At 34.9% G+C, this 26,638-nt stretch overlaps 1 protein-coding gene across 1 annotated transcript in view; it reads left to right on the forward strand.

Annotated features, from left to right (window-relative positions):
- Dmd (dystrophin) overlaps positions 1-26,638 on the forward strand; it is a 1,847,711-nt gene that overhangs the window by 425,100 nt on the left and 1,395,973 nt on the right. The window contains 1 exon segment of the mRNA XM_038316167.1: positions 16,348-16,471. Coding sequence (XP_038172095.1) covers positions 16,348-16,471 — 124 coding nt within the window.

Consider the following 26,638-nt stretch of genomic DNA (forward strand, 5'->3'; position numbering starts at 1 on the left):
ACTCGTTGGAAACCTCCAATTTAGATTCTCCTCATAATTTCTGTCGTTGGACTCTGTACCTGCTTCCATCTCTTGCCAGAGGAAGCCTCTCTGATGATGACTGCATAAGGCAAAAATCTATGAGTACAGCAGACTATCAGTAGGAGTCATATCATTGATTTTTTTTTTGCCAGTTCTGTATAATCCTACCCTAGGTCTCTGGTCTATCCAGTCACAGGTTCCTGGTCATTTCGGCAGTGTAGGACATGGGAACCCTCTCCTGGTATTGGCCTCAAGATGACCATTGATTGGCTACTCCCACAGATTCTGACCCCATTTCCTAGTACATCTTATATGCAGGACAGATTGTGGGTGAAAGTTTTTGCACCTGGTTTGGAGTCCAGAAGTCTCTTTCTAACCCTGCAGATTATTTTTCACCACAAAGATACTAGAATGTACAGATGAAAGCTCCAAGCCTGTATAAACTAGACCTCTCTGTGTTTAATGAGCTGTGTGGAAGTTGTCCTTAGCAATGAAGCCCAGTGTTAGTTTTCAGAGAATGATCTTCTGACCTATGATCAGACTGGGTTGTTTAGAAATCTTCATGGAACCTCTTTGGCCAACAGCTCAACCCAATACTACCAATTAAAGCCTTGCCTGGCTACTAAAGAAGGCCATTTTAGTTGCCTTCCCCTCTCCTCTTAGATCTATACCCCCTTTATTTCCTACCCACACAATTTTGTGCCCCTTCATTAAAAGCCATCAGTACAGTTCCCACTGCACAAATACTTCTTAAACCATGAGCTTCATTGCAAGGTGTTCAGCTCACCAGGGACCACACCCTTAAGGATCACTGACCCTCCTCCCACTTTTTAAAAAATTTTATTCACTAGATCTAGGTGAAACACATAAATTTTAATTACAAACAATTAAAATTAGTAAAGTTAGTTTGTTAGATGGAGCATTGATTCCATACAAATTAACTTGTAATTTTCTTTCCTATGACAGTCACAGTTTATTTATTTTTTATATGAATCTTCATAAGTCGATGGTTTATTTTTTTCAATAAATGAGATTAGAAATATCAAGAAGCAGCTGGGATATTGTCAGATTTTAGCTTAGATGTTTAATAGTTTTGACCATAACCCCATTTAGTAACATTACAAATAAATCAATCTCGTAATTTTCCTAATTAAATTTGACCTCTCTTATCAGTGATTTCACTTTCTTCAGTTAGTAGAGGCCAACAAAAGTTCATAAATATAAATTCCTAACAATAATACATTTAAAAATTTTTTCATTACATTTATTTATTGTTTATTAATTTTGTATGTTAATATGAATGTGTGAACACCCGTGTACATGTGGGACAACCCTTGGGAGTCCGTTTGCTTCTTCCATCCTGTGGGTTTCAGGGATCAAATTCAGACCATCAGGCTTGAAGGCAAGTGTCTTAATCTGGATGATTATGGTTATTGTTTTTCTGGGAACTGTGAAAGGGTCAGAGTTCGATATTGTCTACATTTTATGAAATGTATGCATTATTTTTATGAAAGATTCTCCTTTAGTCATTTTCCACACCCTCAGAGAAACCCTGAACAAAATATAGCACTGAGCCATATGTGGGTGTGTGCGTGCATGCGTGTGTGTGTGTATGTGTGTGTGTGTGCGTGCGTGTGTGTGTGTCTATACACGAGTATACTTTCTCCCTATTAAGAAGTCACAGTTTATTTTAAGCTAAACTAAGTGATGCCATTGAATCTTGAGACACCTGTATCATATGTACTTAAGATTGTCTATTAAGGTTATTATTCCATCCACTAAATATGCAGTTTCCCTTGGTCAAAGTCTAGTATGTATTTTGACTGCATGAGTGGTTTTGTGTCTACCTGATATTTAAAAGATATTTTTAACAGGAGTAAAAATATTTGACATTCTCTTACGTGACAGAATATCTAGCAAACAAGGAATATATTTTATATGTGCACACATACACACATGTACTTCACCCTGATGTGACTGATGTGATCATCCCCAAATCACTAAATGTGTTCATGTATGAAAATAGTATGTTGTAGCATTGAAAAGGCATACCCATTACTAGGGACAATTATTTGTTAATTAATAAGTCTTAAAAACAAGATAATAATGGCAATTGATTCTGTGATGTAGTATGTGTGTCTCTGGGTATCTATCTGCAGAAGCAACATGAATATATACCATGTTAGAATGCATGCTAACAATGCCACCTCTCTAGACCTGTGGCATAGAGTTTTGTTTGTTGTATAAATAAGGTTAAAACCACATTTCCTTATCCAAATACATGAGTACCCAGAGTTGAATGCATAACCTATCTCTCATCAGAAAATCCCTTTGCTTTACTCCCAATTCTTTATTTTACCACCTCATTCTCTACATCAGGCTCTGAAACTGCTCTCAGCAAGGTCACCAGAGAGCTCCTTTTCTGCAAGCTTCAAAGGTCATTCTTCAGTCCTGATCCTTCTTGACCTTTGTGCTGTGTCTGACAGTGATGATTAGTCTCCTCTTAACATTTCTTTACTCTCAGTTGCTAGGACATCTCTCCTATTTCTTCCCGCCCTGGCCTTCTAACTATGTCTTGTCAATCTTCTCTTCTTATCCCTTTAAGGTCAGTTTTCACGACTCAAATTTTTTCTTTTAGTTTCTTATAAGGATGTTTTCATTTCTTGGACTTTGCTACTAATACTCTTGTCTTTCTTGATTATCTGTATCTGATAATTTTCCAAATAATATTTTAGCTCCCTGTCTTCCCTGATACTCATACTTGTATAAACCAATCACTTGTTAGTTATGTAAATTTAGATTTATGAAGATCATTTTGATTGTAGTTCTATGATTTAGATTTTGCAAGTCTAAAAAATGTCAATCACATTCTATCCTCAAAGATTGGCAATGCTTTCATTTGAGGAATAAAACAGCTAGCAATCTATGAATCAAGTCGTGGTGATTTCTGTAACTGCCCCATCACCAAATTCCTTCAAAATGTACCTCATAAGCTATTTTTTCATAAATTATTTTCAATGTATTGTTTTCTCTTCAATGTTTCCTTTCTCCTGATTTGGTTTCCAGCTTGCTTCCACATGAGCTCAGAAATTCTCTGCTTCTGCTTTTGTTCTTTTGTGTATGTGCTTCAGTCTCCTGGAAAAAGATCTCAAAATGCAATTTGAATGAAATAATTTCTTTGCACACAATTCTTGAAATTTATGTCATAAGAATTATTTTATGTCTAATCTATGGCTTTGTTCTCTGCGCAGTATTTATATACCAGTGCTATTCATCAACACCTACAAAGTGTTTGCTGCCAGTTCCTAATGAGATGAGAGCTTTAACCAGGATAGAATTGAGTGTGCCACTTCCTTTTTCTTGAAATTCTGACAAATATAAAATCAGACGAAATGGTGGGATTCGTGACTTAATTGATTAATTATTTTGCAAAATCTCTCATTCTATAGCAGACTACAAGATGTAATTTACAAACTGGCACAATCTAGAGGCACTACCATAAACTTCAGGTTCCATGAACTATTCATTGTTTAGTCCCCTAGTGTTTTCTATTCTCTTAAGTCTCTGTTTCTTTGTGCCTACTGTGGTCGTTCTATAATGTTTCTCTATCTGAAATTTTTTACATACATTATTTATAAATTAACTGCCTTGAATCTCTTTAACTTTGAAAAAATATTAAAGCTACTATAAATCACTAACTTGTATTGTAAGGGCTTTAGTTTAACATAATTTATTGCAGCCTCCTTAAGGATAAGAAACACATTATTTTTCTAGTTACAGTGTTTTACCTAAATTTCAATACAAATTGAATATTCAGTAAATACTCAGGAATATTGAGGGGATATTTGACAGAGATTTCTTATGTTCCTTGTTGAGAAACAGAAGCACTGTATGTTTCAAAGAGGAGAGATTTAATATGTGGCATTGCCTAACCATTTGGTAGACATTAGAAGCAGCATGTACACACGCATGCGCGCATGCATGCACACACCTACACACACACACACACACACACACACACACACACACACACACACAATGTAGCAACTGAAAACATAAGTAACATTAGGAAGCTAATATTATTGAGGTACAGGAACAATGTATAGTGACTTACGTGGTCACAGCCCAGAAACTGAGCCTCCTAACAGAAATTAAACCAATGCTGATATCCATGCAGGAAATTTGACTAATGGAATATGTAGAGGAAAAATGAAAAAAAGTTTGAGTTCCTAATTATTAATAGAACCATTAACCTTCCATTAACATATATGTATTCTAATAGAAGGTATTCTCTTTCTGGTAACTTCTCAGACTATCACTAAATTCTTTTCTAATAAGAAACCTATTGTCTGTTTATTTTAACACACTTGTCACACTTATATATAATGAGAAGCTACTTTGTACTGAAATGTGTCCTTTCAAAGTTCTTATGCCAATGCTTCAGTCTTTAATGTAACAGTATTTAGAGATGGAGTCTTTTGGGAACAGAGTCCAGAAGATGTGACGACTATAAAGAAACTAGTTTACTTACATTAAGGAATATCAGAAAGTGTGCTTTCAATGAGGCTGCCTACAAATATACATGCAGGAAGAGGACTCTTATCAGAAGCTGATCCTTCAGGCACTGTGATCTTAGATCATAGGTGACACAACTATCAGAAAAATGTGTTATTTACTTCATTGCATCTATGGAGTTTTATAGTGGGCGGCAGAACAAAGGACTGGCTTTGGGAAAGAGTGAGATTTATTTAGTATTTAAAGTAAATTTCATAGAGATGTTCACTATAAAAAGTAAGGGAATTAAAACAAGTCACGATGCTGTGGAAGGACCATTGGGGCAGGAAGAACATGTCAGACTTAAATGACTTTCTACATTATACAAGATAGTATATGAACCCTGACTAGAAGTTCTTTAAACTTTAAAAACCTACAACATAAAAACATGTTGAAGTCTTTTAAACTCAGTAAGTTTTCACACTGAGTGTGGTTAAAGTTTAAATTGCCTCCCATAGGGTCCAATGTGGTGCTTTCTTTGACTGCTCCTGTAGACAGTATGAGCCATAGCCACTCAGGAGGGAATTGACAGCAACATTAGTTTTCAAGATAATGTCACTATTTATTCAGCTAGGATCTAATGGACTCCTCAGGATTGGAAAGCACTACAGCTGCTAGTACTACAAAGCACACTTAATTTTACTTTCAGGAGGCTTGCATTCTAGTGTAAACCCAGTCAAGAAGGAGAATAAATACTTCTAAAATGTTTAGTTGTGAGGTATAAAAAGCTTACTTCTTGTTTTGGACATAGAAGAATCATGAAGAAATTAGGTCTGAGTATACAGTTAAAGTATACGGAAGCATTGAACTCAAGCTAATGGAAAATTAAAATTCAAATGAAGGGGTGGCCCTTACATATGGTTCTAGGTGATTCTGTAAGCTTTTAATTTATAATTTTTATCCAGTGAATTGAAGAAGAAAATAAGTTGATGACATTAAAAATAGAGTGAATTTCCACTCTAAAAAAAAAAATAAAAAGGTAAATGCTAGATTTTCATCTTCCAGTAATTGGGAACCCATAGGTATTTCTGAGAGAAAGCATTGGAGTGTGACTATTGCTAGCCGCTACATTTCTACCCTTCTTTGAATGATGGCACAGCAAGTACAGACACTTATTACGAATCCCGTGTTCTGGACTATGTAATCAGTTCCATTCATTTTCACTCCCTCCAACTCCGTTATGTAAAAAAATGCCTGAAATTGCTAGGACTTGCTTGGTTGGAAGAGATAATTTGCTCCTACAAGCTGTCCTCTCACCTCCACATGTGCGCTGATCCCCAACTCCCTTCCACTGCTACCTAAGAAGGAAATACATGCAATTTTTCAGACTGTAGGGAGAAACCATCCCTCCAACACTACACAAAACAGAAGGAAATCAGCGTTTATTTTACTCTGAAAGGTCAAAGAAATATTTGGGGTTTTGTGCACTACAGTCTTGCTGTTACAACTGTTCAACTTAGCTCCAATAACCAGAAAGTATTGAAAAAAGTAGCCAAGAAGTCTACAAAAATGATGAACATAAATGTATTTCAATTAATTTTATTTGAAAAAAAGAGGTGTGAACATATTATTTGTCCCATGGATTCTTATGCTAAAGATAAAATTGAAGATACTATTTTACTGTGTTTATGTCTTCATTTTAGCTTTACTGATTTGGAGATTTTTGTGGTTGTTTTGTTTTGCTGCTATTAATGTTATTCCAAAACTTTACCTTATCAGCCCTTAACAGAAAACTGAAATAAATACAAGTAGCCTGACACCTGGTGAAGTAAGACCAACAAAGAGTGATTTAATGCCAGGCAAGAGCTCAGATAAAAAAGGTTTTCATATATATAAATTAACATCTGTCAATTTGTCTTAATTGTGTGAAGTTATAATGAATAGTAACCAAAGTACCATATGGAAATTCAAATCACACAAGTTTTCACACAAAATCAATCTTTTTTCTTTATTCTTGAAGTTCTATTTATCTTTCCTTCCCTCTTTTTAAATTAATTTATCTTACATGTAGCACTGAAAATCCTTAACTTGTATAATACATGTATGTATATTAGAGTACATTATACTTAGAGGCACACAGAGCATCGTAAGCCACTTATTTATAAAATGTTTGCAGATTAGGTAAAATCAGTAACGTAGAGAGAGCTTCTTTGGTTACAAAGTCCACAAAACAACACTGCAATATTTGCCTTACAAATATATATGGACATAACTGGAAATTATGTGGCAGTAATTTCTGGAGGTATTGTAGTATAAGGATTTCAAGATCCTTTTGTTTTCCAAAATTTCTGAAAGCATTTTATCTCTATATCTGAAGGTGTCCTACTAACATGTTCTCTTTATAGAACTTTCTCTTTCTCTTTGGACATTTTATGTCTTTATGTAAGAACCTTTCCATGAAAAATCCATTTGTAGACATGTTACTCTTTCTTATTCTTTACTATATTTTCATTTTTATTTTATTTTTTTAAACAATCTTTTCTCATTTTATCTACATATCCATTCCCATTCCCTACCCTCCTCACTCTCCTTCCACATTCCACCGACCCCACCTCTCATCCACTCCTCTGAGAGGGTAAGGGTTCCCATAGGAAGCCAACAAAGTCTGGCACATCACTTTGAGGCAGGACCAATGCCCTTCCCTCTATAGGCTGAGCAATGTATCCCTCCAAAAAGAATGGGCTCCAAAAAGCCAGTTCAAACACTAGGGATAAATCCTGGTCCCACTGCAGTGGCTGCAAAGAATGCCTCAGCCATACAACTGTCACCCACATTCAGAGTGCTTAGTTTGGTTACTCTTTTGTAGATAAAAAAAATGGCAGAGAACCTAAATTTAAGAGTTGACAAGCTTTGAAAGGAAAGGTTTGCCCTCTAGTGATTTATATCTTTTCACAGGGACATTCTTAGCTTTTCCTGATTTCATCATCTTAAATAAACTTCCATTTAGATAGTAAAATAAAATCAAATTCAGTAGTTTGATTAGTAGATTTAGTAGTTTCAACCTAAGCATGATCATAGACTCAATATGATGATAACATTTCATCTGTATCTATAATATAAGAGAATACTTCTCTTAACTCTGGTTGAGGTGATTTTTTTCTACAGGATTGTTTTTTATAGGGACTTCCAACTTATGAAAGATGAAAGCTAGTCTTGAAGTGCCTATGGTTTAGCAACATTTTTTCTTTAATCCCCCAAATTACACAATTTTTGGATATTATTTCTGTATTCTTTTACATTTTCACTAATTCCTCTCTCCTTGTTGGTGCCAGAATTTACAGTTTAGTAGATTTCTTTTGTTTCAAGCTTTTCACATAGTTACTATAAATGTTTTATGAGTAGATGCGAAAGTGACTTCTTAAAATCATTTCACATTTGAATCACACATTGGAGTGAGATTATAAGTGATTAAGATTTGTTATCAAATACAGGTAGTGAGATTATTTTAAAGAGGATTTTACCTACAAGTCAAGGAAATACTTTGACTAAGTATTACTTCTTTCAGAGAAGAAATATTTCAGCCAAAGTCTTATTCTGTTTAGTGTAATCAGCATTCTAGAGATACAGATATGAACATGAATAACAGGTAACCCATGGCCTTTCTGACCTTTAATAAGCCAATATATTAAAGTACTGACATTTTATATGTTATATATCACAAAATAATCATATGTAATTTATTATCAATAACCAACAATGCAGAAAACACGGCTTTAATCCCAGTACTCAGTAGGCAGAGGTAGGCAGATTTTTGTGAGTTTGAGGCCAGCCTGGTCTACAATGAGTTCATCAACAGTTAGGACTATTGCACAGATAAACCCTGTTTCAAAAAACTAAAAGAAAAAAGTCAAAAAGAAATCCAACCAAACAATGCAGGAAACACAATTTTATGGTCAATATTTTATGTCTAGATAAGACTTCACATTTAAACACAGTGAATAAGCATATCTTAAGACAGAGTAATCTATGCAGAAGTGGATATTTTAGTGTCTTTCAATGATGCCTTTCACTGCAATCTGGAATCATTAAATTTTACTGAATTGATATACAAAATTTTATGCAGAATGTGCTTAAATTTACATATCTCAATCTACAAATATATTCAAGACCACATGAAGCAGATTACTTGACAGGAATGTTAATGTTGACAGATGAGTAAATTAATGTGTTAGAGATATCAAAGCCACAATCCAAGCAAATCTCACTTCAATTTTGTATCTCAAATCAGAACCTCTTCAGTTATAAAGATAAATAAGCGAATTTCTATGGATTACTTTTAGAGTAGTTTTATGTCTTTATGTCAATGCTAATTTGATGGTAGTTTTTTCCTTTTTAAAAATGACTATAATTATTGTTATTAGTGTGTGTGTGTGTGTGTGTGTGTGTGTGTGTATGTGTGTGTACCATAGTGAAAGCTTGAAGGTAAGAGGACAGCTTTGTGGAGTCAATTCTCTCCTTTGGGGTCCAGATATTAAACTCGGCTTGCTAGCATTACACTGCAAGTACCTTTACCAGTTAAGTCATCATCTTGATCCCGATAATTTTACCACATAAACAAAGAAGAATAAAAATTAGGGATATTAAATAGTCTCCCCAAGAATACAGTGTTAAAGTAATAAAGAACTGGACCCAATCTACACATGTGGAAAAGATTAGTTCCAATGGTAAATTCTAGATCTACAAATTGGTAAATGAATGCTTATGTAAATATGTCTACTTGGTAGAACACTTGACATAGCATTCAGTACATGGAAAATTTCAACAGTACACAATCAGGGCACATATAGAGGGTCCCTTCCACAATAATATAATTATCATGGAGCACAGTATCTGCATAGTAATAAACTATTGAAAAATCATATTTGGAGCTTTTAACTACAAGTATACAAATATTTCTTTGGTTCTTTAAAATGATTTATGAGTTTTTGTATTTTAATTAAATTTAAATGTCTATAAAATTATCTCTCATTATTGGCTTTAAGTGTTGTCACTGACTTAATTTATGTCACATTTCTGAGAAAATTAATTGACTGAGATTGAGTTTGTTTGATTATAGCATGCTGAGGGAAATTTAACTTTCTGACTGTTCGGTATGTAGCACAGTTTTGAAATTTGAATCTTCCATAAACAGTGAATATGTGAGAAGAGTTAAGAAATGTGTGACCTGTTAAATGCTGAGGGTGGAGAGTATCTGTAGCTGGTGCTTGCTCAGCCTCAGGTAGAACCAAACGTGACAGAAAAGAACCATAGCAAGGCACTGGGAAGATGACATAGCTCCTAATTTGGAAGCATGTATGCATTAACATCAAGATTCTGTTATTTTGCTATACATCTTGCACGAGTGTCTGACTTTTAAAAAATAGTAAAAAGCCTGAGACCTTCACACACAAGAAAACCATAGTAAATCAGGAAATAATAGCTGCCAAATTGATAAAGAATTTATTCTTTAAATATTTTTTTCCTCCAGTTTATTTATTTTTTATTAAAAATTGCCATCTCCTCCCCTCCTCCTTCCCCTTCCCTCCCCTCCCCTCCACCCATACCCCCACTCCCTCCCTCTCCAGGCCAAAGAGCCATCAGGGTTCTCTACACTATGTTGAGTCCAAGGTCCTCCCAACTCCCTCCAGGTCCAGGAAGGTGAGCAACCAAACTGACAAGGCTCACACAGAGCCCGTACATGTCGTAGAGACCAAGCCCATCGCCATTGTCCTTGGCTCCTCGGTCAGCCTCCACCATCAGCCACTTTCAGAGAGTCCGATTTGGTCGCATGTTCCATCAGTCCCATTCCAAGTGGACTTGGTGGTCTCCCATTAGTTCTGTCCTGCCGTCTCAGTGGGTGAACGCATCCCTCATGGTTCTGACTTTCTTTCTCATGATCTCTCTCCTTCTGCTCCTCATCAGAACTTTGGGAGCTCAGTCCGGTGCTCCAATGTGGGGCTCTGTCTCTGTCTCCATCCATCGCCAGGTGAAGGTTAAGGCTCACAGTGAGCCCGTCCATGCTGTAGAATTCACATTCATTGCCGTTGTCCTTGGTTTCTCAGTCCTCCTCCACCGTCAGCCACATTCAGAGAGCCCGGTTTGGTCCCCTGTTCCATCAGTTCCATTCCAACTGGACTTGGTGGTCTCCCGTTAGATCTGTCCCACCGTCTCAATGGGTAAACGCACTCCTCATGGTCCTGACTTCCTTGCTCATGATCTCCCCGCTTTTGCCCCTCATCCGGACCTTGGGAGCTCAGTCCAGTGCTCCTATGTGGGGCTCTGTCATTTTCTCCATCCAATGCCAGGTGAAGGTTCTATGGTGATATGCAAGATATTCATGAGTATGGCAATAGGATCTGGACATTTCTGGCACCCTCTCCTCAGCTGCCCAAGGACCTAGCTGGGGGCGTCTTCCTGGACACCTGGGAACCCCTCTAGAGTCAAGTCTCTGCCAACCCTAGAATGGCTCCCTTAAGTAAGATATATAATTCCTTGTTCCCATATCCACCCTTCCTATATCCCAACCATCCTATTCCCCCAAGCTCTTCCCATCCTCCACTTCACACTTTTCTCGCCCCATCCCCCCTCCCCCATCACACCCCACCCCTATGTTAGCCAGTATCTGAGTAGATTCAAAGAAAGTGACTGTATTAACTATGCAGTAAATACGTAATGAGTCTAAGCACTGCTCACAGGTTGCTGGTATTCTATGAGAGTACATGGGAAGCCTTTCATACACTGCTTCTACTTCCCCTTCACTGCCGGTATTAAGTAGTGGAACTGTCTATTGGCACTATATTAGGCAGAAAGCAATACATAACCCTGAGTCTTAGCTCTCAGAACTGTAAACAATAATTTTGAGTGCTACATAGAAGAATTTAGACAGAACATTATGTTGGTACAGAGAAAATTTTAGTAAACAATACAGAGAAAAATCATTTTAATGATCAAAGCAATTTGTATATGCCAAATCTATGTAACAACAACAAAATGAATAGTGATTCTAGACAGTATTGGAGAAAACACAATTTTACTTTTATAGTAGTTTGATTAATTTTCAGATAATTATAGCACAAAAAGTATAGTATGAAATGAACTTACAGTAAAAACAAAAATATATTAAAAGACAACCAGAGATTCAGTTGGTAAAATAAGCCTGAATAGAAGGCATGTGGAAAATGCATAAACAGGATTGTGTTGAGAACTTAGGTTTTGAGGCATGAAAGAGTTTTAGGTTAGACTGTACTGCAACTATTTCCCTGAGAATCAAGATATCACAATGACAAGAAGGGGAAAGTAGAGTTGCTGCTAGCATAAACTCATTTATATTAACCTGTATTAACCTTTTTATTTATATATAGGCTTGTTTCATTCCACAAAGTGTAATTTATTAATCTATGAGCTTATGAATATATATTTTTCCTAGATATAGCCTTCACTCAAAAATGCACAGAAATAATACCTGAAGTCCTTTTAAAAATGTATAAATAAGGAGTCAGCAAAGTGGCTAAGCAGGTAAATTCACTTTTTGTCAAGCCCAGCCCCTTGAGTTCAATCTCAGGAGCTTATATGGTAGAAAGAGCAAACTATTCTATATTGTATAAGTTGTCATCTGACTTCCACGTTCATGCCATGACAAACTTTTGTTCACATAGTACAGAAGCAGACGTAAGCAAACAAATATAATAAAAATATTTTTATGTAATGAAAAAATGTACAAATATTTTTTAATGTGTAATCATGTTCAATACCATAATTATTTGAAAGAGAAGTTCTATCACCTGGTACAATCCCTTTTTAAGTTTATAAAATCAGACAAACAGAAAAGAACAAAAAAGGCCTCATTAGATTTTCAAATTTGATTGCTTGAATTTATCTAAATTACTAGAACTCCATGCCAAACGGGTGTCTAGGCCTCACTTAAAATCCTCACAGAGCCACGAGCAACAGTTACCATGGTGTTGACTCTACAGAGCCTTCATTGTGTATAGATAACCAAATTACTTGGCAGAGCCCCTAGTTTTCAAGCTGATTTAACCCCAATTCATTGAAAAGGTGAGCTTTTAAAAAACATCCTCAAAAAGTACTTAAGTGAGTTAAATTCCTGTTCGGTGTCCACAATGTTTGATTAGTCAAAAACATCATTCAATAAACCAAATACCTTTATAATGTGGAGAGGAACATTCTGGCCTGTTATGTAGGAAGGTAGTATCAAATATTAGATACAATAAGAATATAGTATCTATAAAAGTAGTTTAGGCGAATTCTTTGATACTATATATTTTGAATTTAATTTCACCTCCCACTCCTACCACAAGCTCAACCCTTCGGTCTCTTCCCTCCAATCACTAAAATTATATCTTTTGTTCTTTGCCTTTCCCCATTAAAGAGAGTGCACATTGTCCAGCTACTGCTCTTAGAATTGGGGTCTGCTTTGCTGTGTGGACATGCTCCATAGAGCACATCATTAGCATTTTTAAGAAAAAGACTATCTCCCAGAAATCATCAAATACTAATAGCTCCACAGCTGATGATGTGATTTCATATTAACATTCCTACCCTCTATATTAAGATTTTTGCCTGTCTGAAACTTGCCTATGTCTTGTGAATGCCCAATTATGGTGAGTTCATAGGTGCATTGCTCTATGGTGTCAGGATATTGCAATTTCTTTGAAGTGATTCACCAACTCTGGATCATACAATCTTTCTGTTTCCACAATGACAAAGATCCCTGAGCCTCAGAGTGATATATCAATGTATACTTTATTGTCTGCAGATTGACCAGCAAGGGGACTCTTTTTTAATTGCACTCTGATCTATGTATAGCAGGAAGTTATTAGGTGTCATTTTAATACTTTGTTCATTTACAGAGTAATAGTATTTGGTTCTTCCCTGTGAACAGTTTGTTGCTGAAAAAGAGATATCTAAATCATAAAATTTCAGTTCCATATTTCACATGTCTGAAACTGTTTTGATTTTTAATATAAAATCTTTTTAATTCTGCATTTAAAATAGTTTTCTTTATTTTTTTTCTTTTCTTTTTGGCAATGGTTGGAACTGTCATCAGAGCATGATTGCAATACGAACAAACAAGATGTCCAAACACCTATTCTTGTGAAAGACTTTACATTTCATTTTGTATCTTTGTACTTTGTCTTTATTACAGAAAGGTTCTGTCTTTAAGGTCTACTTTGAACTTCATACAGTAATAAAGTTGGGAGATTATATTGTTCAAAGCATAGGGGAAAGTACTAAACCTATGTGGTTGATGTGAAAAGCCCAGTGTATTATGGGTAGTGTTTCCTCTGGGTTGGTTGTCCTAGGTTCCATAAGAAAATGTGGAACAACCCAGGAAACAGCACTCCTCCATGGTCTTTGATCAGATCTTGCCTCGGAGTTTTTGTCCTGTTTTAATTCCTGCCCTGATATCCTTTGCTGAACAGTAATGTGGAAGCAAAAGCAAAATAAGTGCTCTCTCTCCAGCTTGCTTTGGTCATGGTATAAAATCACAGCAAGAGTAACCCTGACTAAGACAGAAAATAGTACATGGATAATTTTTCGCGGTTATTTACTGTGTCAGCTGGAGCAACCTCAAGTATGTTGAAATGTTTCAGAAGGTAAAAGAGGAGTACTCACAAAAATGCATTGTGCTTCTTTATTGATAGTAGACAATCAGTGAAAGCATGGTCCACCCAGTCTAATTTCTTGTGCTATGAATGACTTCTCAGAATAAGATGAAAGATTATCATGTTCAAGTCGGCTTCATCCCAGAGATGCAGGGATGGTTCAACATATGAAAATCTGTCAACATAATCCACCATATAAACAAACTTAAAATTAAAAACCACATGATTATCTCATTAGATGCCATAAAAGCTTTTGACAAAATACAACATCCCTTCATGATAAAGGTCACGGAGAGAACAGGGACACCAGGAACAAAACAAAAGCAATATACAGCAAGCCAACAGCCATCATCAAACTGAATGGAGAGAAACTCCCAGTGATCCCCCTGAAATCAGGAACAAAACAAGGTTGACCACTCTCTCCATATCTATTCAATATAGTTCGTGAGGTCTTAGCTGGAGCAATAAGACACCAAAAGGAGATAAGGGGACACAAATCGGAAAAGAAGTCAAACTCTCCCTATTTGCTGATGTTATGATAGTTTACATAAGTGACCCCAAAAATTTTACCAAGGAATTTTTACGACTCATAAACACTTTCAGTAATGTAGCAGGATACAAGATTAACTAAAAAAAATCAGTAGCCCTCCTGTACACTGATGATAAATGTGCTGAGAAAGAAATCAGAGAAACATCACCCTTCACAATAGCCACAAATAGCATAAAATATCTTGGAATAACTCTAACCAAACAAGTGTATGATAAGAACTTTAATTCTTTGAAGAAAGAAACATACATAAATCTAATCTAGTCGCTTAGAATGCATCCTTTTCTGGATATTTTACTCATGATTCCACTAAGGAATATATGTCATATATACTTTGCAGAGCATCTTAAGCACCAAGCAGTCTACCTTAATCCATTCAAGATTCTTTTTATTTATTTACTTTTTTATTAATAATTTCCATCTCCTCCCCTCCTCCCACTTACCTCCCTTCCTCTCCCCTCCACCCACACCCCCACTCCCTCCCTCTCCAGGCCAAAGAGCAATCAGGGTTCCCTACACTATGGAAAGTCCAAGGTCCTCCCAATTCCCCCCAGGTCCAGGAAGGTGAGCATCCAAACTGACAAGGCTCCCACAGAGCCCGTCCATGAGGTAGAATCAAAGCCCGGCGCCATTGTCCTTGGCTTCTCAGTCAGCCTCCACCGTCAGCCATATTCAAAGAGTGTGGTTTGATCACATGCTCCATCAGTCCCATTCCGACTGGCCTTGGTGATCTCCCATTAGATCTGTCCCACCGTCTCAGTGGGTGAACACACCCCTCGCGGTCCTGAGTGAAGGAAATAATATACTTAAGGTCAGGAAATGAGAATAATGTGTTTCCCTCTCCTGCCTCAACATACACCAAGATCACCAGTGTGGCTACTTCAGAGTTCAGTCAGTTGCTTTGGCTGTACCATGCATTCCAATGGGCATTCCATTCAACAAAGCTAGATAATTATGTGAGGATATAATTATGTAAGAAATACAGTTTACAACCTACAAAGAGTAAATAGTTTCTGGATTAAAAAAAAATAAATCTAATCTATATGGGAAGTAGGAAAAGACAAGAATTCCTGAATAAATTGGGAGCATGGGGATCGTGAGAGATGGTTGAAAGGGAGGGGAGAGGCAGGGAGGGGAGCAGAGAAAAATGTAGAGCTCAATGAAAATCAATAAATTTTTTTTTTCGAGACAAGGTTTCTCTGCAGCTTTTTTTAAGAGCCTGTCCTGGAACTAGCTCTTGTAAACCAGGCTGGCCTCAAACTCACAGAGATCTGCCTGCCTCTGCCTCCCGAGTGCTGGGATTAAAGACATGCGCCACCACCGCCCGGCTATAAAATTTTTTTAAAAAGTTGAAAAATTACAAACATTTGAAGACTTTTCTTGGGTTACAGAGAATTGATTCAGTGAGGAAATAAAACAGACACTGTGATTATGAGACTCTAGAACAAACTTGACTCCAAAGTTTGTGTCTATCTATGTAGAGAGATATTGATACTATTAACAATAATTGTAGTATTAGGTTAGAAGGAATGTGGTAAATGTAAACAAATTCCTTTTTCCTTTCTATACAGAAGAAAGAGATAATAAAATAATAATGAACTGTATTTTTTGCTCTTTTAGGTTGGATGTCGACATAACTGAACTTCACAGTTGGATTACTCGTTCAGAAGCTGTATTGCAGAGTACTGAATTTGCAATCTATCGAAAAGAAGGCAACATCTCAGACTTGAAAGAAAAAGTCAATGTATGTTCTGCCTTATATCTTCTATTTCTTCCTATTTTCTGCTGCTCACAAATTCTTTTCTTTCAAATATCTGCATTATAGTCACTGTGATTGAAACAATACAGTAAAATGATGTTTAGTATATAAAATATTTTACATTTCAAAAATTATCAGCTTAGGAAAATCTTTTCAGATTCTGCTGTATACTGGAAAGTTTTTCATATTCTTTAACTTATATAGCATTTATCTGTCAGCAAAAACTTTAGATAATGTACTCATCTTGGTTTTACTTCATAGATTGTTCCAGAACTTAGAAATTTTAGATAATAGAATAGTGAATAATAGAATAAAGTACAGTAGGATAGAATGATAGAGGACCCTGTTTATGCATGCTCAAAATATTATTTTACATTAACCAATATGTGTCATGAATTATTGCATATTAATCAGGCCAAAGTATTTATATATTGTATCAGCTCACCTAAAAGATGTGCACTCACTTTCAGTACTTGTTTTTATTAGCAGAGAGTTAGCTACATTTATTCCCTTCTGAAATTATACGGTTTAATCTTCACAACAGGAATTGTATTGACTTAGTAAGAGCTGTTCCATCTTCTTGGAAATTATCAGGGCTTTGTTCCTCAGGTTCAATAATTACAAAGCATTCATTTTTGGTATGTAATTGATAATGTTTTCTAAGATTTCCTATAAATCAGGCTAAATAAAAAGGAACAGGCTCCAAATAATGAATTTGAAATAATTTTACTTACAGAATACCACTTGCAATTATATGTATTAATATTTAAGTCATGATCTATGAAATCTATTTAAATGATTGCAAATATAATACTGTCATATATCACATTATTAAAGACTTTAAGTGTTGAAGAATCACAACTCAAAAAAGATATGTGTTTTTTAAGGATGCCCAAGAAGCAAGGATAATTTTTATTACATTCTTAGAATTTAACATGTATTTAACATGTATCAATTTAGCTATTTTGAATTTCTTTTTTGTAATGATATTTTTTCTATTAATATGATTTTTTCTTTTCTTCTTTTCTTTATTTTTAAAAAGAAAACAAACTATCTTCTTTCATTTTAAATATGAATCCCAACTCAAACTCCCTCTGCTTCTCCTCTCCCCTCCAGCTTCCCCCCTAACCCACCCTGATCCACTCCTCAGACAGGGTAACACACATTGCCTCGGGGAAGGTCCAAGGCCATCCCTACTATATCTAGACAGTGTAAAATATCCATTCAAAGAGAATGAGTTCCAAAAAGCAGGTAAAAGCATTAGGGATAAATACTGGTGCCGCTACCAGTGGCCCACAGTCTGCCCCAGCCATGCAACTGCCACCCACATTCAGAGGGTTTAGTTTTGTCCTATGCTGATTCCTTCCCTGTCAGGCTGGAGTTGATGAGCTCCCACCAGATAAACTGTTTCAGTGGGTGTCCTCATCACGATCTTGACTTCTTTGCTCATATTCTCTCTCACTCCTCCCATTCTTCAACTGAACTTTGGGAGTTTAGCCCAGTGCTCCACTGCTGGTCTCTGTCTCTGTTTCCATCAGTTGTGGGATGAAGGTTCTATGGTGACATTTAAGATAATCATCAATCTTACTACAGGACAAGGCCAGTTCGGGAACCCTCTCCACTGTTGCTTAGAAGCTTAGTTGGGGTCATCCTTTGTATTTATGGGGATTTCTCTAGTGCCAGATTTCTGGTTAACCTCATAATGACTCCCTCATTCAAGGTATCTCTTGTTCCTGATTTTAGTGGAATCGCTTTCAGTTTCTCTCCATTTAATTTGATGTTGGCTGTCAGCTTCCTGTATATTGCTCTATTACATTTAGATATGGTCCTTGTATCTCTGATCTCTCTAATATCTTTATTATGAAGGGGCTTTTGGTTTTATGAAATATGATTTCATTAGCACATGATAGACTATGATAAATCATTTCACAAAATAAGAAGTATATTTTTACTATTTATGTTACAATTTTGGAAATAAATTAAAGGGGGTAATATATAAAGATAATGATTTAGTCAAATTGTCTTATTTCAAAATATATTTTTAAGATATATTTTCTGATATGATTTTAAAATAATTCTTTTTACATATGACTTTTATTTATCCTTTGAAATTTTCCTAATTTTATAGAGTGCATTTTCTCAATCTCATGCACTTACTCTATTACTCTCCCAATTTAATGTCTTCTTTTGATTGTTGTAAATATACTCTGAAATCTAATTTGTGCAGCCAGTAAGGGCATGGTTTGGGACCATCCAATGGAACACAGGAAGTATCCCAGTGGCCAGGTTTCTAAAACAGAGTAATAATTCATCTTCTTACAGAAACTATGAATTGCTAATAGCTCTATTGCTAATTATGGGGACTTGATAGCCCCTCCGCTGCTCACACTGTAATTTTGAATTTCTTAATCTTATGAAAGTAACTACAGATGATGTGAATTCATCTATGTGAAAGCCATGTTAGGTCAAGAAATCTCCATTTCCCAGCTGTCTCTTCCTCATTCATCAACTCGTACATTCTTTCTGCTCAGGCTTATGTAAGATCCCTATGTCTTATGTCCGAGAAGGTTCATACAGATGATTCACAGCTGAGTACTCACAGTTCTTTAAAGTTGACACTTGGACCAAATAAGCATCTTTGCCATAACTGCTACTCAGTACAGAAAGAAGTCTCTGTGGCCAAAGTTGATGGCAATATAAATCTATTTATAAAAAAAGAGGAGACTTTGGCAGCATGATCATTTAATGTAACACCAAGAATATGTTCTACCCCAGAAACCATGATTTTCTAAGTTTTAAATAGATTAACAGTATGAGGCATGAAATCTCTCCCTTGGAATAAGCCTCATATCCAATCAAGAAGCATTTGGCTTCTATTATAACCATCATTCCTTGATGTACACCAGTGAGGAAAACTTGCCAGTCGCTTGAAGTTATGGATTGGCAGCCTGCACAGAATCTTCTGGCTCTATGTAATCTAGGCCACTATGGAGCTAGTTAATTTTTCTATGTGCTATATATAAAGCAAGTAGAGTTTTCAGCAATAGGATTTTACCTTCTAGTTATTGTGAACACAGCTAAGATAAATGGCAATAGATTGTGTTGTTTAGATGCCCCTTGACCTCCCTGATAATATACTCATAGGAGCTATGTGTACCTGGAAGAATTTCAGAGAGTAACCATGTCTTTTGGAAACAGCTTTGGTTACCCATGAAAAATGAAAGGTACTTTTGTTCAAACTTCATGTGTTTGAACAAAACACGCACACAAATATATATATATATATATATATATATATAAGAATATATATATATATATGAATATATATTATTCTGCTTTTTATGACTTACCAACTAGAAGATTTCTATAAGGCTTATTCATAAATCTTTAATTTAATTAACCTATCCTGTAGCCCTCAGTCTCCTCTATGACCTTGCTTAGATCCAAACATAAACCTTTCAAATATCCTCCCTTTCTTTTCATATAACCTGTGATTAATTTTTCTAACTTCGGCTCGAATATCATGAGTGTAAAAATTCTGTGAGTAGAGAATTATTTAGAAACATCATCCTCTAAGTTTCAGAGTTCATATGATATATTTAACCAAAGATGTGTAAATCACCTTAATAATTTTATGAGTTAATTGAGGTTCTTATTTATTTTGATTTGTACAGTTGTCTGTGTATAATCTTATGTCTGTCTTTTAAAATGACTTGCTCAAGCATGAAAATGGAGTCCCACCCACAATTTGGGGAAAATAGATTCAAAATTTCCTCTTATCATTTGATCACTTAAAAACAAATGTCAAAAAAATGAATAAAATCAATATGATAGACTGAAAGTGCCAGCAATGTACAATATTCTTTAAGTGGTTTTCTGATGCCTTCTGGGTCTCGTTTATCAAGTTTAACTTTCATCTTCAGAAATAACATCATTCTTAATTGCTTGCTAAAATAGGGCATGAAATGATATGCCTAGATATTTCCTTCAAGCTAAATATAATGTATATGTATTAAAGATCCTTGAGAGAGCTGATGATGGATAGTCAGCTCAGGTGTACATTAATTTTCTTAATTTCTTCACTTGTCAGTTTATGTAAGTTATTTTGTACTCAGGAGAGGCCCTTATCATGAAAGTGCTTAATATTATTATTTCACTTATAGATATCTATTTGGAATGATAAAACTTTACTAGTTTTTTCTTCTTTTCCTGAATTTCCCCATTTGTTTAAAACTAAGATGTTTTTATTTTGATAGTTTATTATTATTGTTATTTATTATTATTATTATTATTATTATTATTAGTAGTAGTAGTAGTAGTAGTAGTAGTAGTAGTAGTAGTTTTTCAAGGCATGGTTTCTCTTTGTAGCTTTGGAGCCTGTCCTGGAACTTGCTCTGTAGAACAGGCTGGCCTCGAACTCACAGAGATCTGCCTGTCCCTGCCTCCCGAGTGCTAGGATTAAAGGCATGTGCCACCACACAATTTTTATTGGTTTTTGGGGAATTTCACATCATGCACCCATATCCCACTCATTTCTCAGTTCTTCCAAATCTGCCCTCACCTTTATTTTTTACTAAGTTCCCTTCTCTCTTAGCTTATTACTATCTATTATTTTAACATTTTTTCACTTGTTCCAATTCAATATTTGAAAATCAGTTTCTCATAATTTGTCTTTTATTTTTTGTTCTAGAAGTTTCTATATTCATTCTCATTAAAATAGCATCTAAGAGGCTAAATAGTTAGCCCAGTGTTTAAGAACACCCCTTGTTCTTGCAGAGGAACAGTTACAGTTCTCAAGATTCACACAATCATTCAAAACTATCTGCACTTCTAATTCTGTGGGACCTGATACCTTCTGATTTCCATGGAAACCTGGCATGCAATGGGTTCACATACATACACCTGCAAATAACACATAAGATAAAATAAATCCTAAACAATATCTAGGCTGTAAGTATTCTCAGATATATATCTTCATCTTATATCTTTTTCCTAAAAGTCCAGAGCAATAAATCTAACTAGGTAGGTTTGATCTGATTGTATAGTATGTCAAGTCAATGAGATAACATGTAGTGTCCCTCATTAGGTATACTTTGTTATTTTGTGTATGCACTTAGGACTTAATTTAAAATATAAATAAGGTATTAAACACATTTTGCAGAATCTTTGCTTGGAAACTTTAAATATACCTGATTAACTCCGTATCCTACCTTTACTCATTCTCTTTCAGAAAATTCTCTTTCAGAAACTAGACAGAAAATTAGTTCATCTAGATGTTTGTTTCTGGTCTCTTACTAGATATTTAAGCTATAGAATTTCTATAACCTTGTATGGCAGTGAGAAATATACTGAACAATGATCTTTGCATTAATTTGAAAAAGGTGACAATCTTTAGCTGGTCCATCTTGTTATTAATATTATATTACTTTTGAATTTTTCATGTCACCTCTGCTAAAGCAGACTTGCTATGATTTAAATGTGATCCTGATATGTTTCCATTTATAGTAATTTGTAAAACTAAAGCAGCATCAGTACCTATCTTGGCTCTTCAGTTAGGCCTTTGAGTTCTTAGATGATTTTTTTTGTATCACCATTGAATAGTTTCTAAGAATTCCAACATTAGAGAAGGCCACTGAATCTAATCAATTTTTAGTACAGGTACCTATAAGCTACCCTAAGCAATCAGGTACCTCTCAACTTAGCAAATCTAGACAAGTATTCTTTAGAAAAAAATCATAGATTTAGACATTCCACTTACTTCATGAGATTTTAAAAAATGAGAAAACCAAAAATTCATTACTTTTAGTGACTTATGCCATCAATTAAAACAAAAATCAATTAATTAATTAATTCTTCAATATCTATCTTTAGTTCCAATTTAATAATAAACGCCTTAAAAACTGTTTTCAGATGCTTATTTTGCATGTTACTCATGTCTCTTTTGAAAAACAAAAAGCATTCTAACATAATGTGCTGATCTATTCCAATGAAAAAATTTGACAAGTTCAGCATTTCCCAGGTATTGTCATGATGCCTGGCAGGATATATTCCCATTTTAATTGTCCAAATGATTTAGGGCCATTTTCATATAAATTGAATTGTGGTTTATAGAAGCTAGGATGTGGAACTTACTTCTATGTTTGTTTGATCTATGCTGGTTTGTTTATTGTATTTACTTTGGTTTAATTAAGTTAAGAAAGAAATTGGTATTTAACCCAATAAATACTTATCTGTACAGAGAAATTATTTTTAAAGCCACACAGGTTACTTAAATAGAAGCTCTTTTACAGATATGAAGGATGCCACAACTGAATAAACCTGTGAGTGGATAAATTAGTTCTTTGTCAAAGTACAAAACTTTATTATGGAATGCTAAATGAATAGAAAATTAATTGCTTCTAAAGATAAGATAGGGCCATGGGGAATCTAGAACTTACTTTCATTTTATTACAGAAAATGCATTGAAAGGAGAAAGCTTTAAAAACATGCCAGTAAAGAAGGAGAAATAAATGTTATGAGTTTTAAGTCGCTTATTTATCCATAAACTTCCTTTTATGTGTAATTTTTATAATATTTTATTCTTGCAATATATTCTTAATTTTATAATATGAAATTGCCTTTTATTTTGCACACTTAGTTATAAATTTTAGAATTTATGATTTCCCTGTGTTCTCTTAAGAACTTTTTTGAGCCTATATTTTATTTTACATTGTTGATGGAATAACTTACTGTGCCTTTTGGATTCCTATATTTTTGACTTGAAATAATATCTATTTTAGTAAATGATTTAGAATCTATTTTAAATGGAGGGCAATATTAAACAAAACATTTGCTATTCTGTGTGTGAAATCATTCAAAACTATATTATTATAATATAAAAGTAATTTTAATTCGAATAATTATATGTAAGTACACACAAATCAAAAATATAAAAAAGTAGCATACAGAAAAGCAGAACTTGTTTTCCAGAGAAAAACATCTAGAGAAACTTAATTATGTGGATGGATATGTTTTCATAAACAGTAGGGCCCAAAACATGTACTTATCACATCAGGGCTTAATAGAAGAAAGTAAAAAAAATGTGAAAATTCTGAAAAAAATATTCTGCATGATAGCTTTTATTATAGATTAAATATATGTCCAGTTGTATTACAGAGATGGGTATTAGTTTTTGCAAGTAAACAGATGATGCTCCCTGGAATCATATACTTTATATTTCAGCAGGAAAGATATGCATTTGTCAAATAAATGCTACTGGTCATACATATCATAGAGAAAAGTAAAGAAGAAATGAGGGATAGGCAGTCATTGTGTGTATGTCTGTATATGTGTGTGTGTGTGTGTGTGTGTGTTTGTGTGTGTGTGTATGTGTTTTCCTTTGTGTTTGTGTTTGTATGTGTGTGTCCATGTGTGAGCATAAAAGAAGATTTAGTGCATATTTCTGAAGTTAGAAGTTAGAACATGACTCTTGACAAAATAATCAAGAGCTTTTTAGTGCCAGGAAACAAATTCTAAAAGTTTAAAGGGGTTGTTATTAGGCAGGAATCAAGCATTTACTGAGCTATAGTGTTGAGCTTCATCCTTGGTTGACTGGCTTTTCCAACTACCTTGAAAACATATGTGTGTTTGTGTGTGTATATATTTATATATGTGAGATATATATATATATATATATATATATATATATATATATATATATATATATATATATGGTATATATGTATTTTGCAACACTTCAGAAGGAACTCAGGCTTTGCATATGCCAGATGAGCATTTACTACTGAACTGCATCCCTAGTCTTTAATTTTAAATTTCAAAACATGTATCTCTCTTAGAAATATTGTACTTTGAATATTTGGTAATAATGAAAACAGTAAGTCTGACAGTGGTGGCACATGCCTTTAATCCCAGAACTTGGGAGACATAGGCAGGCAAACCTCTGTGAGTTCGAGGTCAGCCTGGTCTGCCAGAGCTAATTCCAGAACAGGCTCTAAAGCTACAAAGAAACCCTGCTGTCTGGCAAAAGCAAAAAAAAAGGGGGGGATATAGTAATAATCTTTTATCTGGATATGCTTTAATAGCAAAGTCAAACAGATGAGAAAGAGAGACAAAGAGAGAGAGCGACAGACAGACAGACAGAGAGTATAATTGTATCGAAAGGGATTATACCAATAAAAATTTGTGATTTTTTCTTTTTTTTCTTTTTTTATGGTTTATTTTTTTATATTTAAAAATTTCCATCTCCTCCCCTCCTCCTCCCCCTTCCCTCCCCTCCCCTCTACCCATAATCCCCCTCCCTCCCTCTCCAGGCAAAGGAGTCATCAGGGTTCCCTACTCTATGCTAAGATCAAGGTCCTCCCAACTCCCCCCAGGTCCAGGAAGGTGATCAACCAAGCTGAGAAGGCTCCCACAGAGCCCGTCCATGCAGAAGAATCAAAGCCCAGCGCCACTGTCCTTGGCTTCTCAGTCAGCCCCCACCGTCAGCCACATTCAGAGAGTCCGATTTGGTCGCATGTTCCATCAGTCCCATTCCAACTGGAGTTTCTTAAATGTGTGAAAATGAACAAAAGAAATATTTTTAGATCATAAAAAGATTTTTGAAATTTGTCTTGATTAAGTATAGTTAAGTAAAATAGATTTGATGTTTGAAAGCAAAAGCTCAAGGAGATGGCTTGAAACTAGGAAATATCAGTTATAGGTACTCTTAATTTCAGAGGAAAGTTATACCTGTTAATAAGTCACCAAACAAAACAATAATTACATTCATGAAGAAAAAGAAATTCCATAGATTAATTTGTGGTCATAAAAGTCAACTATGGCCTGCTGAAACTGCTTGGACATTGCTGACATTGACTGTGACAATTTTGATAGGATTGAGTAAGTCAATAGGTTACCTTGGTTTTGCTCTTGCTTTAATTTATTTGTATTAGACCATTTTGAACTCCATAACTTAAACAATTGGAAGGTCAACATAATCATTGTTGAAACTCTATACCTTTAAAATAATCTGTAATTTCAGTTTCAGTACCGTTACCTCTAGTTTGGTTGGTGTATGGTATGGGAGTTTAACCTTTCTCTGTTCTTTATGCCTGTCTCTTTGAGAAATGAGAAGATGGTAAAACATTAGGAATCATTGCTGCCAAATACTTTAACAAAAAGTCTGTGTATTTGAGGACAAATGTGTATGTACTCATATCCAAGGAGAATGCAGTTTCAGCAACTCATTAACTCTCTTTTATTTATTTGACTTTTATTATTTTTATATAGTATATTTTGATCATTATTTCTCCCCACAATGTGTCATGAGGTTACTGCTCACATAGCCTCATGTGAAAGGTAATTTGCACAGATATTGTGCCAGTGTTCTATTTTAAATGATTGAGACCATCATAAATTGAATACATATTGTATTTTGTTTAATTTAGTCTTAATATTTTACCCAGGATAATAATTACTACTATCCTACTTTATTAGGAAAAATATCTCACTTTGGAGAAACTTATCTGAAGAATCTCATTTAATCTGCTAAGAAGCTCTTTGCTATTGTTTGTAGAGACAACTTTGAGACTCAGAACGTTTGAATCACTTTAGGTTAAAATTAACCAAGCTAAAATGGGCGGTGGTGGCATATGCCTTAATCTCAGCACTTGGAGGCAGAGACAGGAAGATCTTTGTGAGTTCTAGGCCAGCCTGCTCTACAGAGTGAGCTCCAGGACTGAATCCAAAGCTACATAGAGAAACCTTGTCTTGAAAAGTCAAAACTATGATAATATAATAATAATCAAACTAGTATATTGCAGAGAGAACTCTAAAGGTTGAGCAAAAGAATATACTGAAAATGAAAACCAAGATTGCCATTTTTACTATGTTAATCCTACCTATCCAAGAGCATGGGAGATCTTTCCATTTTCTGATATGTTCTTCAGTTTCTTTCTTCAAAGACTTAAAGTTCTTCCTATACAGGTCTTTCATTTGTTTGATTAGAGTTAGCCCAAGATTTTTTTTTTATTTATGGCTATTGTAAATAGTGATTTTTCTCTTATTTCTTTCTAAGCCCATTTTCAATTGTATATAGAAAGGCTAATGATTATTTTTGATTTAATCTTTTATTCTGCCACATTACTGACAGTTTTTATCAGCTGTAAGAGTTCC

The sequence above is a fragment of the Arvicola amphibius genome, chromosome X (genome assembly GCF_903992535.2).
Source record: "Arvicola amphibius chromosome X, mArvAmp1.2, whole genome shotgun sequence".
Lineage (NCBI taxonomy): Eukaryota > Metazoa > Chordata > Mammalia > Rodentia > Cricetidae > Arvicola > Arvicola amphibius.